The 15554-nt window shown below is 46.3% G+C and overlaps 1 protein-coding gene across 1 annotated transcript; it reads left to right on the forward strand.

Moving 5' to 3' along the window:
- Nucleotides 1-10118, forward strand: adnpb (activity-dependent neuroprotector homeobox b). Its single transcript, XM_041945741.1, has 4 exons — nt 1-425; nt 4429-4545; nt 5764-5856; nt 6023-10118. The coding sequence occupies exons 2-4, from the start codon at nt 4438-4440 to the stop codon at nt 9023-9025; spliced, it is 3204 nt and encodes a 1067-aa protein (XP_041801675.1). The 5' UTR covers nt 1-425; nt 4429-4437; the 3' UTR covers nt 9026-10118.
- The last annotated feature ends 5436 nt before the right edge of the window (nt 10119-15554 follow it).

The following is a 15554-nucleotide window of genomic DNA, read 5'->3' on the forward strand; positions in this document are numbered from 1 at the left end:
GCTGGATGTGTATTGTCTGTCAGGGAAGAGAATGGGCAAAGCGTTATCGGCTGCCAGGCAATCATAGGCACACTTGGGCAATTTATTTGAAAGAGTGGATACGCCGGTAGTTGTTCCCAACGATAGCACATGCGCCGGCCTGCACCACCTCAGAGAATGGAGATCTTAATTCTGTAATGAGTCTCGGAGGCTTTCTGTTCCCGTTTGCCGACCAGAGGGAAGAGGATAGCCCTAGTCGGCGAGGGAGAATCGGGTTTGGAGGATAGACCGACGGCCGGGGGTGGCTGGTTCTCCCCCACGAAGCTAGTTGTCACCCGAGAGGATATTACCGAGATATCTGAACGAAGTGAAAGTGTCTATACATCGCCTCAGTCATCCTGAGGTGACACATTTCACTCCGAGGGGAGCACTGGATGTGAAAGCAGGTAAAGTTGTCTGTCATAACGTTGGACACCACCGTCAAAGCTAGATAGTTTGCTGTTAGCCGTGGCTACCTGCGGAGATGCGATGGGTGGTGGTGAACTACAGCTAAGGTAACTTGGCTGTCGATATGGCCAACGCTGTGTGTCTATAAGTCAGCGTATCCTCAAGTTGAATGACTTCTCCCGTACGTTTGTTTATAACAGCCTCGGTAAAATGCAAGCGAATGCCCCGTGTGGAAGATTAAGGGCAGAAATGGCAGCATTAGTTTTTGAACAGCCCATGTTGTTGGTGCGAGTTGGCTAGCTTAGCATGCTAACTTAGCGCGGTGTGTCCCCAATTCTTTGTCGGCGGCGGCAGCTCCCTGCCAAAGCCATCGATCTGGAGGCTGCCAGATGTTGATCGGAGATTAGATTCGCTGACACTAAATGTCACCACACCGCACGATTTGGTTGCGATATGCACAGCCAAAGCTGCCACGACAGATCCTGCGAGTGAACGTTTCCAGTGCGGGGAATGCCATGAATATTGAAAGTGCATCTACATCACTGTGCGGAGTTTTGTCTTGGGGACACACGACAGACCACATATTCACAGACACGTGTGACATAAAATTCACAGAACCGTTTCTGGAATTCTGTAAGTTTCCCTTTGAACAACCAAACCCCCCCAAAGGTGATCAGAACATGATCCGAGTTCACACAGGTGACACCGGGGTGGTGATGCACTCCTGCCTCGTGTTTGATCCAGGGGGAGGAGGGCTGTCACTTGCTCAGGCAAAGTGTCACGTTATGATCGCGGTCACTACCATCAACCAGACACACACAGCCTCGCAAACAGCCCTCCACCTTCACTGCCAAGGGCGTGCAGACAGGTGTTTAGCCTATTAGGCATCCCAAACTTTTCTGCTGTCGGTGTGAATGTGGATGTCACCAGCAGCTTCTCCCCCCACTGAACATCTGCACGCTGATAGACGGCAGTGGTCAACCAGAACATGGGTTATCATGTCCCAGTAGAGGACTGAGTGAGTGTGGGGAAATGTGTGGTTGAAGGTTTGTAGGCCTCTTGTTTTTTCTTTTTCACAACATAGTAGAAGGGGGGAACCTGTTTTCTGCCAGCAGCCCTCAGCAGAGCAGAGCCTCCTATCGCCTTCCTCCCTCTCCTCTTCCTTCTCTCCCTCCCTTCCCTCCTGCTCAGCCTCTCCTAGGCTTTTTTCTTTCTCCTTTTCTTCCTCCCACCCCCTCCCCTCCTTGCCTATCCATCGCCCCCTCTTTCTCTCACCCTCTCCCATTTTCTCTCTCCCCTGTCAGCCTCTCCCCCTCCTTCCCTCACCCTCCCTCCCTCCCCTCTCCTCTGATCCTGTCTGTCCGACCTCCCTGCCTCCCCATCCTCTCCCCTCCCCCTCCACTTCCACTCTGTCCTCTCTCCTTTCCTCTCATCTCTCCCCTCACACTCCTTCTCCCCTTGCTTACTTACTCCCCTCCCCTCTCTCTCCCACCCTCCTCTTCCTCCCAGCTGCCCCCCCTCCCTACACACACACACACACACACACACACACACACACACACACTCACCCTCCCCCTTCACTGATCTCTCTGGCTCCTTCTGTCCCTCCCCTTCCAACATCCCTCCCTCCTCTCCTCCCTTCCCTCCCCTCCCTCCCTCCCTCCCCTCCCCCTCCACTGCAGACATATTGTAGAGGCTGCTGCTGACTCAATAGGAGGCGCCATTCTGTGATGGTATTGCGAGGCAGGGAGAAAAAGGGGGCAGGCAGAGTATGGGGAGGCTTACATAATGGAGCTCCTCTCTAGCGCCATCTACAAGTAATGGGAGGAAGCAGGAAAGGGAGACAGAGAGGGGAAGTGGGCAAGGATGTGTGTCTCTTTCACTCACTCCAGGACTTGCACATTTCTGAATTGGAGACAGACAGTAGACGGGCGGATGGACAGAGGTGTCTCAGGTTCTCTCAGCTCTTCACCAGGCCAACAGTTGGTGGAACCACAGACACACACAATGTGTTTTCTAGAAGGGAAATAAGCTGAGGTGTTCACAGGAATTGTTTGGGACTGTGCTGTTTGTTGTCACTGAGCTGCCTTTATGTCACCGTGCATCAGTGACCTTTGACTCTCACTACATGGAGCTCTGATTTGAATAGAGACATCTGATCACTTTGGCCAGTGAATTAAACAGCCCTTACTTCCTCTGGCAAAAGGCACCTTTACTAAACCTATTGCTAGTGATAGTAGCACAAATGCGTGGATGGTGTTTTGATTGTATTTTGTAACTGTTTTGTAAGGAACCAACGTGTCTGTCGTCATGTCAGGAACATTACTTTCTACTCCAGACAGCCAGGTGAGGTTTGCTTAAGTGAAATCAAAAGTTTGATAGGCTGTAACAAAAAAAAAACTTTTGTCACTGGATATTTTTAGCTTTAATTCATAGCAGGTACACAAGCTTTAATAGTAAGCAGCTGGGGGCACCCCTGTCACTTAGGTCAGGTAGAGCGCGTACCATGTATCAAGGCTGAGTCCTCCCAGCAGCGGCCCGGGTTTGATACCATCCCAGGCCCTTTGCTGCATGTCATCCCCTCTCTCTCCCCTGCCTTTCCTGTCTTTCTCCAGCTGTCACCATCAAAAATATAGCAGAAATGCCAAAACCAAACAACCTTGAAATAAAAAAAACACCTCTGCTGCTAACCATTGAGCACTGGCTTGTGACTTTGTTGCCCTGGAGATTTCTCGTAAACAGACAAAAGTTATGTTTACATTCAGCGTTTCTCACCAAAATGCGTTGTGTGTGTCTTTGAGGTCCATGAAATTGAGCGCATTTCCTTTGCAAACTGTATTGTTTATATCAATGTTTACAAGCTGGCAGCGTCCTCCCACCCTGCCTTTGCTGGCACATGGCTGTGTGTCTTGGTACATCACCACCTCCCATCAATCAGTGGAATATTGTGTAGTCATTGGCAGGAATGTGTATGGTGTCATCTGCGTGAGTCATCTTGTGCATGAGGTCAAAAACTCTACATTTTACGTTTCATGGTCGTGGGGTCTTAAAGATATTATGGAAACATGTTTGCTTGTTAAAGCCTCTCCAGACTCTGAAACTCCGTTAGGGAAGTGAAGCTTTGCCTGCACGTCACAGTTGGAAAGGTGCATACGTAAATTGTATGTTATATAGGCTCAGGGTCCTGGTTCCAGGCTCTCTGTCACACTGTCAGTGTGAGCCAGTCCATCAGCCAGCCAATGCAGAGCTCTCCGGCAAAACAACACAGTGATAAACAGCAAAAGTTGAACCAGGCTTAACTTTTGCTGCAACACAAAGTTATCCAGCAATGCACCGTGTTGGCCAATCACATGCATAGAAGCGCATATTTCTGGTAGATTACTTTGTAATATGAACGCTATATTACTAGTGTTTACCTGTCGGTCGTCACAGCAAAAGATAACATAGTTGCTGCCATGATATCTTCACAGAGTTGTAAAATCCAGTCCATGAGCATTGCAGACCTTTTTGCAGTGTTTTAGCACCTAATGAGCCTTTAAATTGACTTTATCATTGTCTCAGGGTACATAAAACAACATGCCCCCACCAACACATCCCACTGTGTTTTAATGTTGAGCTTTTTTCAGCCTGTATCCTCACAAAGAGGATACTCTTTGACTTGATAATGCATTGGGGAACAATTTTAGCACTTTTAGTCATATATCTCTTGCTACAGATGTGACAGTAAGTAGCTGCCACACCTATTGACTGAATGACCCTATGATGAACATTTATGTTGAAGACATGTCTTAATGCCAAGAGGACATGACTTTAACAGATAGTTGAAGTCATCAGTGTATTGCATTGTGTATTTCATGTGGTGTAGGTGTTTGGATGTTGAGTTAAGTAAAAGGTCCTCTTCAGCGAACTGTCCATTTCCCGACTTGGGGTTCAGTTAACAGACACCTGTCCACATTTTACTTCACCTGCTGATAACATGCTGTATGTGTTCTTTCTATTCAGGTGGGCAGAATGTTCCAGCTCCCTGTCAATAACCTAGGCAGTCTGCGGAAAGCAAGGAAAAATGTCAAGAAGGTCCTGGGAGACATCGGCTTGGAGTTCTGTAGAGATCACCTAGAGGTGAGTATGCCTTTGGTATTTCCAGAATGATGACCACACATTCTACTGTACTCGCTCGTTGATAGCTTTGCCTTAAACATACAGCGCATGCATTCTGCAGTTTCCTTGAGATTGCCAAATATGACTTTGATTGTCTTCAAACTCATATTCCCGGCATCATTCTCATCTGTTGCTAAGGTTTAAGAATGTTTCTTGTTTGGATACATGTAGCATTGGTGTACACATGGGAAATTTGTTTTGATTTAATAATAAGGTCAGTTTAAGAGTTGAGATTGCTCTTTCATTTGGCTCACTGCGGGAAGTAAGGGTTCAGCAGTAGGGTGCCTCGCACTGCTGAAAAAGGCAGAGAATGTATGATGATAGGAATCTATGAACTGGACTCATGACATTACACGTATAGTATGTGATTACCCTATTGACTCTATGCTTCTTCTGGTATGTCTTGCTTAGTGTAGATGTGTAATGGAGGAAATTGCTCCTTAGGCTTTAAAGCAGCCTAATCCAGCAGCATCCATTTCTCTGGATTTTGTGGAGGCGTAGGCACAGACGTAAGGAATCAAACAGATTTGGTGGGGTTAAGTGGGGTTGAAGGGATCTTGAAGGGGACTGTCTGAATCATATCACAGTTACTACTGTTTGACAGGTCAGCAACATGTTGTTATTATTATTATTCATTAATTATGTTATTCATTTGGACAGGAGAACCATGAGCCACACTCCATATGATTTGTTTTGCACATTATGTATATATATAGTCCATAATTGAAAATATTGACTTATTTTCCAGCCCTTACATAAAGTAAACAGGTGTCCCAGAGGACAGTAAAGCTGGGAAAAGCAGTGCGATTGTGATATATTTCTGACGCATAGAAAAAAATAGAAAAGAAAAGAAATTATTTGTCGCTTTTTGCAAATCAGTTTTTGTTTGACACGCAGGACAGCAGAGGCCGATTTTGGATTTGTGCACATCAACAAATCTGTTTCCCACAGTTACCCAGAAACCCCTTAAATCTGTGCCTACGTAACGTGTCTCATCACTGGAACACAGTTCAGCTTGGTCTCATTCAAAGAAGGAAAACTGAAATAATTTCATCATTTATACACATCTCCATAGAGGCAGTCTTTGCCTCGTGAATCTTTCATATAATGTTCTCCTGACTGATTGTGCCTTTGTTTTATCATCATCAAAGTATTAATCTAAATATCCTTGTTGTTTAGGACTATAAAGACTTTACTCCTCCAGAGGTTTATATAAAGCACACTACATGGGAAGATGTGTGCATGTGGGAACCATCACATACCAAAGTCCAGGTGTGTAACACACAGATATGCCCTATCACACTAATATTTAATTTGATTGTTTGTTTTAAATAATGACTTTTGCTCACACCACAAAAGCAGAAAAACTATGCAGAAGCACAACAAAATAGTTTGATTCTCTGAAAGTCTAAGCTTTGTCTCACCTCTCTGTCTCCAGGACTACAGATCAAAGCCTTTCTGCTGCTCTGGCTGCCTCTTTTCATCCAAGTACTTCTCTGCATACAAGAGCCACTTCCGCAATGTCCACAGCGAGGACTTTGAGAACAACATCCTGCTCAACTGCCCCTACTGCACTTACAATGGCAACAAAAAGACTCTGGAAACGCACATCAAACTTTTCCACATGCCTAACAACACTGTGCGGCAGGGCCCCGGTGGAATGGTGGCGGGAGCTGGAGGGATCATGATGAAGGATGGGGTGCTGAAGAGGACCGGGGACAGTGTGGAACAGGCGGTGTACTACTGCAAGAAGTGCACCTACAGGGACCCTTTATACAATGTAGTGCGAAAGCATATTTACCGGGAACACTTCCAGCAAGTGGCCCAGCCCTACATTGTGAAACCAGGAGAGAAGACAAATACTCAGAATGGTGGCACAGCAGGAGCCACGGGGAATACGGAGAGTAATAACACAAACAATGTTAACAGTAACCAGATTCACTGCAAGAAGTGTCTGTTTGTCCCAAGGACCTACGAGGCACTTGTTCAACATGTCATTGAGGACCACGAGAGGATTGGCTACCAGGTGACTGCCATGATTGGGCACACCAGTGTGATAGTCCCCCGTCCGAAACCCATCATCATGATCCCCCCCAAAACTCAAGGAGACAAGACCATCATTGGGATGGGCCCAAAAGGTGCGGTAATGGCCACTACCAGGTCTCCTGGCTCACAGCAGCTGGGTAGAGTGGTCATCGCATCAAAGACAGGCTTCAGCTCAGGTCTTCTATCTGGGATGAAACATGATGCAGTAAGACTAAAGGCCGGGAGCACCCAGCCATTCTCTATTGGCAGCCAGCAGGTGAGGGTTACCTTACCGGGGAATGCCCAGGTGTCTGTGCCCCAGCAGTCACATGCAGCAAAGCAGCTTATTTCTGGTGGTGGCCTGAGGAGTCCTGTTGTGGGCAGTGCCTCTTCCTCACTCAGATCCAACCCCCTGGGTTCTCGTGTCCAGGCAGCGGCTACTACTGTAGCCTCTGTCACAGCCAAGAAAAGCGGCTCCTCGGTCCTCGGCACATCCTATACCCAGAAGTGGAAAATCTGCACTATCTGCAATGAGCTCTTCCCAGAGAACGTGTACAGTTCTCATTTTGAGAAGGAGCACAAAGCAGAGAAGGTGCCGGCTGTAGCCAATTACATCATGAAGATCCACAACTTCACCAGCAAGTGTCTCTACTGCAACCGCTATCTCCCCAGTGACACATTGTTAAACCACATGTTGATACATGGTCTGTCTTGCCCACACTGCCGTGCAACCTTCAATGATGTTGAGAAGATGGTGGCCCACATGCGGATGTCGCACCCAGATGAGAGCGTTGGCCCGCGCACAGATTCTCCATTGACCTTTGACCTCACTCTGCAGCAGGGCAATCCCAAGAATGTCCAGCTGATTGTCACTACCTACAACATGAGAGACGCCCCAGAGGAGTCAGTGGCGTTTCACGCTCAGAACAACAACACCTCTGTCCCGTCAGCCTTGTCTGCCTCCCTAATATCAGGCAAGAGGTTAATGCCTCAGCCTTCACTCAAAACACCATCAGGGGCTGCTGACAGTGCACCAACCAAGAGTACCCCACAGGCATCTGTGCCATACAAGAGGGATGTGGGCAAGACACTGTGTCCTCTTTGCTTCTCTATCCTCAAGGGCCCAATCTCAGACTCGCTGGCCCACCACCTGAGAGAGAGGCACCAGGTGATTCAGACAGTCCACCCGGTAGAAAAGAAACTGACCTACAAGTGCATTCACTGCTTGGGGGTTTATACTAGTAACATGACTGCCTCCACCATCACGCTACACTTGGTGCACTGTCGAGGTGTAGGGAAATCCCAGAACGGCCAGGACAGCCGGGCAGCTCATTCTTCTCGGGTGGGCCAAGCCCAGAGCAGCGTTCTCAAACGTGCCAGCTTTGATAGCTCTGACACTAGTGCGCCAAAACGAAGGAGGCCAGGACCTCCGGGGGAAAGGGCCCACCCACGGGATAGCAACGGTCCATCCTCATTTGTGGAAAATCCCAGTGAACCTGTAGTTCTGGCTCTTGACCCCAAAGGACACGAAAATGAGTCCTACGAATCCAGGAAAGCATTTCTAACGCAGTATTTCAATCGAGCGCCGTATCCCACACAACGGGAGGTGGAGAAGCTGGCAGCCAGTCTGTGGCTGTGGAAGTCGGACATTTCCAGTCACTTTGTCAACAGAAGGCGGAAATGCGTACAGGAATGTGAAACCCAGAGTGCCAGCGTGTTGCTGGGGTTCAGTATGCATGAGCTCAGCAAAGTGAGCCACGCGCTGGCATTCGTCCAGGATGGCACGTACGAGGGCAAAAATAGCAAGAGGCGGACATCGAGGACGCATATGGGGGTGTCAGAGCAGGCTCTCCGAAGACACAGGGAGCTTGTAGCTGCTAATGGTGGTGTGGCCTTGCCACGAAAGGGAAAACCAACTGGAACTGTGGAAGGTACTAAAGCAAAGCCATCTGCCCCCAAACCCAACAGTGCCAGCAGAGACCAAACCAAGACAATCAACAGCACCTTACCACAGAAAATGCCTCTAGACCTTTCTGAGCCCATTGCCATTGACTCTGACAGTGATGAGGAAGAGGAGCAGAAGAATAACAGTGAGCGGGAGGAAGAGGTACGTCCCCATGGTAACAAACAGCTTACAAGAGCTAAGGAGAGAATAGAGCTGAGGACAGAGTCCAAGATCGTTTCAGATCTAGATGACATGTCAGACGATGACGATGAGGACGATGAAGATGATGATGATGATGATGAAGATGACGACGAGGGGGAGCATGTAGAGAACGGCTTTGGGCGAGCAGAGGGCTCAGGAAGACATGCTGCTAAAGGAAGAGACACTCTACCAATCATTATTCCCAAGTTTGTACCGTCATCTGCAAGAGGCGGGAGAGACGGGGCCCAGCTGGGCAAACAGCAGGTCTGACTGATAAAATCAAAGAGACTCACACAGTCAGAGACACTTTAGATTTGATCCACGCCAACAAATCTGCCTCGCCTGAATGGACGGACACTGCCCGGCTGCATTGGGTATCTGTGAAGGAGCGAGTGATAAGGAGAGAACTCTACTTGAGTGAAATCTCAAAACAAGCCATCCAATGACATTCACAGGCAGGACTCAACGAGCAGCTAGGATTGATGTAAAGATTTGTAAACAAAGTTTTAATGTTCCTTCCCCGAGTTGGAGGGGATGTGCAAAGACAACAGTGAAGTTACACCAAACAAATAGAAAAGTTTTTTGCCTTCTATATACTTTATTACATTGAGATAAGGAGTTATTAATGTTGATTTAGCCACTGAACTTGTACGTGTGGCTTAAAATATTGAGTTGTTGTGAGTTAAAGCTTTTAAGCTGACCGGATAATCCATAATTTTTCATGTAGTTATACTGAGATGGTAGTGTAAATTTGTACAGTCTTTTAGACATGTTTGGACACATGTTGCCGTACATGTACTCTTAAATATTTGCTATTACCTGTGTGTAAGGTAGCCTCATATGTTCTACATTGGTATGCTTAACAATAGGTGTCGCTTTGGTGGCTGGTATTTTCTCGTATGTTTAAGTTTATTTTTTAACAAAAAACCTAGTTTTTTTGCAAAATAATATATCTATATATAAATGAAATAACAATTGATTTGTTTTTGCTTTTAATTTGATTAGAATTTATTTTTTTAAGTTTATCCTTTTTTTTTTATGATTTCTGTTCTGAAAGAATAGTGGCGCTGACCTATTCCAATCCTCTGACAGTATAAAGGAGCATTTCATCGACTCTTGCAGCCTTATGCTCATCAGCCTTGGCTCTGCTGTACTTACGTTCTATTTTCACCATTTGAACTTGATGTTTCTTTACCCCACAAGACTGGACAGTAACCGCCATGCTGACATCCACAAAGTTTTTTTTTCCAAAAGAGTTGTGTTCAATATGTGTTCTTTGAATTGTGCGTTTTTGTTTTATGTTATCATTTTTCACTTAAACATTTATGAACAATAAAGTGCTGTAATTGTGCTTCTCACGGGACTAATGGCCATGGCAGCTTCTTTGTAGTACGGAGAAGAAGGATCGTGCACAAAAATGGTTTTTAGTATTTGCTGATCAAATGCTTTGAGCGTGTTTGTTTATTTTTAGATTATGAGCATTTTAAATCTGCTTTTGTCTGTAATTTTCTAAACTTAAATGTTCTACTTAAACTTGCCTCTTTAAACTGCAATATACACTTCATGCAAAAGCAGTGCCCTCAAAACTTGACGGCTCGTAGAACTTTTTATACACGAGTGGTTAAACATCCTGTTGCTACTAGTTAACTTGTACTGCAGTGAATGAAGTGTCCTCTTTTTGGTTTGAGAAGGCTGTCGAGTGCTTCTCAGTAGAGGCAAACATTGTGGGGTTAATGGTGCGCTGGTAGTAGTTTGAAATACTGTTGTGCAGTGATTTTCAACCTCAACATCACCCCCCCTCCAAGCGGTCCAAAGATAAATCTGAAAGGTCACCAGATATTTAAAGATAGATAGCAAGATTCTGTTACAGAAAATTGATTATTTATTGAAATACTGGATTTATTCACCACTTCAGGCCTCTGAACGTCCTTTAAAATGAAATCAGAGCTCATGACCACGCTGAGGCCGCAACGTGTGATGAGTTTTAAAGGTCAACAGCCAAAGAGATTTTGGAGGTTTTAATCTCCAAAACATGAACCAAATGCTACCAAATATTGCAAAACCCTTCTCACAGTTGAAAAGTATTGCTGAGCCAAAAAAGCACAGCAAACAAGTATGTGTTTTTTTTTTTTTTTTTTTACATTGAATGGGCATTGATTTAGGGAAGGAGGGGTTGTTCGAAAGGTGTAAACCAGTGGGACATCAGAGGACATGACTGTTTTGTGTGTTAAAGGGCAGGCTGATCAAAAATACATATCAAGTAAACCAAAGATTTTTGGCACAAAAAGAAAATTTTAAAATTGTATTGAAGAAGTTAATTTATAAATTGAGTTACCAATGTGAACAAGCCAGCTTCAGTGTGATTATAGGAGCTATGTTGTTGCAGGTTTCTTACAACCTAAAAATTACCTTAACCACCAGCAGCCAGGAGAAAATGTATCTTATATGGTCATACAGTAGCAACAACAGGTACCTGCAATTTGGTGTTCTGTTTTCTGCATTTTTGAGTTTAATGTCTTTGTAGGCTTGATGTTACGTCCATCTGTGGCATCTACGTGATGGCATTCTCATTTATGTTGCAAGTAAAGCACAGCAATCTCCATGTATGGAAATGATCCTTTCCTCTGAATTAATTGGATCTTATTTCAGGAAGTGTTAAAATTAGCCAATTAAATATTTCATTTACCAATCAGGTCTGAGATGAAGTCATGACATATGCATATCCATCAGCACATCTTAATGAGATTTTACATTGCTTTGTAATTTGAGGATACAGTGGGGAACATCAACTCAGGATGGGATTTTATTCCCAGTTCTTTATAGCTCTGTTATATATATATTCTCCTTCCATCCCAACATGAAGGGTGCTCCATCACTTCTTCATCTTTGAAAAGCCAAATATAGTTACAGCATTTCTTGGTAACCAAAATTGAGTTGGCCGCCAGTTTAGCCTTGCAAGAGTGTCATTTATATCTCTGTATGGAGGGTGCGGGTTTCCTTGCAGATAAAGCATCATTAGGTAAATGAGTCAATGACATCATCTTGATAATTTTGAGTATTAGTGAAATAACTGAAAGAGATTCTGCTCCTGTGTTCTGAATGCTGATGGTTGAGTCATTTTTCCTCTAAGGTGGTCACCCTCGAAATACAGTGAAGATAGCGCAGCTGGCCAGCTTTCACAACCAGTTGGTTGTCTGAAATCTGTGACAAGCTACACATTTTAGCTGAACATCCTCCTTTCTACATGCACAATGAGGTGTTTCAAGAAAACATTGAACGGAGTATGCAATGTTTTTGTCAGAGAGCTATGTGTCCTCCTGTGTTCTGGTTTTACAGCTAAACCAGATTGGACCCTGCCTGCATGTTATCAGTGAATAGATGTGGAAAGGCCTTGGTTAGAAATAGAACACTACATTATTAACCCTTTGCTAAGGCATTCCATCCATTGGATGAAAGGTAATCTCCCAGAGTAGTGATCAATCAGATCTGACTGAGATACATCTAGTGAGTCCTACCAAACCAGGTAAATTGAGTGACATCAGATGCGTGCATTCACTGCATATATTTTTACCTCCAAGTATTTCATTAAAATCCCATCCTTTGCCGCCCTGGGATGAGGAATCTAAAATGGAGGGAAATTACCCCAGTGCAAGAGGGAGGGAGAGTGAGGCAAGGCTCTCCTTGGCTGGCTAGTCAGTGTTGCTATGCTGTTATAAGGAGCGAGAGAGAGGGAGGAAGGGAAGGATGGAGGGAGGGAGGGAAGTGGTGGTGGGGGAGGCTGAAGGAGCGAGAGAGAGAGAGGCCTGGCAGACTGTGGGGGAGGCGGAGGCCTCATCTGCAGTGCTGTGTGTAGAAGGAGCGCTTAACAGCCTTTCAAAGGGGGGAGGGGAGGGGAGGCAAGAAAGAGGGAGACGAAGGGAAGGGGTGGGGATATAGGAGTTGGGGGGAGGGGAGGAGAAGAAATGGGGAGTCAGAGAGGGACAGGAGCACAAGGGAGGAGAAGCAAAGAGGAGAGGAGGAGAAGGGAGAGTGGCAAGATAGAAAGAGGGGAGGAAGTGGCAGGGGTACACGGAGGAGGGGTGTAGGGGGAAGGGAAAAGGAGGAGGAGGAGGAGAGACAAAAAGGGGAGAGGAGGAGCGGGGGGAGGGGAGGTGGTGGTGGTGTCGAGACTGGCGCCCCCTGTAGCTGGAGGAGAGACAGAGAGGCCCTGGTGTGTGTGTGCTGTCAGACACAAAGAGGTGCAGGCTGCGAGACAAAACAGCCCTTGTGCTTAACAGGAGGGAGGCTAATTGGTTGAACTGGCCACAGGTCAGTTTAGCATTTGCCCCCACCTGACCCACAGCTCGCATCCACCTGAGCGGTGATGGCATGCTAATCAGGGCGAGCGAGGGAGGAGAGAGGGGGAGGTGGAATAGAGGAGGGGAGGTGAGGAGAGGAGAAGGGACATGTCGAGGGGGTCGTGAGCAGGTTGTAATGTAACAGCCGTGGTGGAGTCACAGATGGCGCCCCCTGTAGGAGAGTGGCAGGAGCCGGTGTGAGATTCCTTTTTCCTTTTTGGAAAAGATAAATAATAACAAATTTGTGTTTTAGTGGAAGCGCCGCTTGTGATGATGTGGCTACAAAATGTCATCATGTAGTTCACATCCTCTGAATACTGCATGTTGCTAGAGGTCATCTAGATCAGGGTGCCACACAAACCAGGACAATAAGACGAGCACAGAGACAGAAAGAGAGATGGAGAGAGGGGGGGTCGGGCTAAAGAAAGGCCTCGCAGACTGCGGGGGAGACAAGAGGCCTCTTCTGCAGTGCTGGGTGATGGAGCTGTGGGGGGAGGAGGGAGGGGGGTGCAAGTGGGTGGCTGAGGGACAGTGTAGAGGGGGGCGGGGGGGACTGGAGATAGAGCGGCGGGGGGGCAGAGAGAGATGATTGCTGACCGAGCCCTCTTCTAGCGCCTCCTGCAGTTAGAATGGCCTTGCTGCACACACTCACAGTGCAAATGATTCATGAAAGAATATGGCGAAATTGAATCATTCAGCAGGCAGACAAAAGGAAGATGAAGGGAAAAGAGTGAGAGACCAAGACCTGTGGGCAATTGTAAGAGAGAGAACTCATTCGTGATGGCGAGAGTTTTCCGAGACAGAAAAGAACAGGAAATGGGAGATGACAAAAGAATAAGGATGAGACATAGAGGAAGAAAGGAAGTCACGAGGGGGAGAAGGAGGTGACAAGAAACGAGACTTCTGCCATTTTGGTGGACAATTGCAAGCCAGCGCTTCAAAGCACATGAGTGCAGAGCGACAGCATCCCACTGTGGCAGACGTGGACAGGGTCAGGGTAGAGGGTCCCTCTTATGTCGGAGAAAGAGAGAGGACTGAATTCCTCTCTATTAAAGTCATGAAAAATCAAGATATTTTGATGAGTTTTGCATTCAGGAAATTCAAAAGAAGTATAATGCCAATCTGTACCTTCCACACTGGTGGTCCTCAAACTCTTTGGCCTTTGACCCCTACAAATGAGGCAGTGGTTATGTGCTTAGTGTGGTCAAGACACAGAGGCGCTGAAGACATTATTTATATTTCAAAGAAACAGTTTATTCCCTATTTTGCTGAGAGCAAAAAGAGAAATTTGCTACCATTGTCATGTCTGTATGTTAAACATGAAGCTGTCATCAGCAGCCGGTTATCTTAGCTTAGTACAAAGACAGCAGCTACATGTGGCTCTGTTCAAAAGTAACAAAGTCCACCTGCCAGCACCTCAACAGGTGTGTTCAGCCAGCGAGCGGTTGCTGCTGCAGCTGCTGTCCTGTCACGTCAACGTTCTGCCTTTTGACCGGGCAGCAGTCTAGCAGGTCGCAACTCAACCCACGTTCAGGTCTACCTTTAATCCCACTAACAACCTACATGAGGCTGCTGCTTTCCACCTGTGATAACCTCATCACGTAGCTAAAACGCACGCAATGGTTAACAACACGACACCATTAATAGAGCAAGTTTTGCTAACGCATGCTGTTTATTGTCCCAGACCGGATAATCCAACTTTGAAGCTGATGCTGAAAGTGCCTGGAGCAGTTGCCCTCCTTCTTCTCTCTGCTGCTGCTGTGTTTACATTGAAAAAATGGAGGCAGTGGTGGCAGCCGCTCACTGCCTGAGGGCGCCTTAAATTATCATTAGTCAACACATTAGATCTTGTTTATTTAATCCATCGTTAAAGCCTCCTGGTTCAGGCCCTGACGAAGAAGAAGGGTCCACACAGTAGCAGTTTCATAAAGCAAGTCATACATTAAGCATAACTCAAAACAAGCAAAGCATGATGTGTGAAACAGTCAGTGAAGTGAAGGTATGTTGGGTTCTGTGAAACTGGAGGTGCTAATAAAAAAAATCTTCAGGAGGGAGAGAGAGCGAGCCGGCTTGGAAGCAGGGTGTCTTATGCAGACTCCCATCCAGACGGGGCCAATCCCTCAGTGTTAGTAGGGGCCAGCCAATCAGAAAGGGCCTGAAAGAGGGAAACAGAGGCCTGCCAGGTACTGTCATATGGCTCTGAGCCCTCACACTGTACAATAAAGTGTAAAATCAACAAGGTGTGTTTTCACAGGACAAAATTTACTGCACCGTTTCTAGTCTGGAAGCAGTGACTACCTTCAGACAGAGCCAGAGCCAGGCTAGTTTCCCCCTACTTCCAGTGTTTGTGCTAAGCTAAGCTAACTGTCTGTTATCTGTAGCTTCATATTTATCGCACAGATTTTAGACACATATTTGAAGAGCTCTGAGATGCAAAAGAATCTGGTATTCCACTTATTTTA

The sequence above is a fragment of the Chelmon rostratus genome, chromosome 10 (assembly GCF_017976325.1).
Source record: "Chelmon rostratus isolate fCheRos1 chromosome 10, fCheRos1.pri, whole genome shotgun sequence".
Lineage (NCBI taxonomy): Eukaryota > Metazoa > Chordata > Actinopteri > Chaetodontiformes > Chaetodontidae > Chelmon > Chelmon rostratus.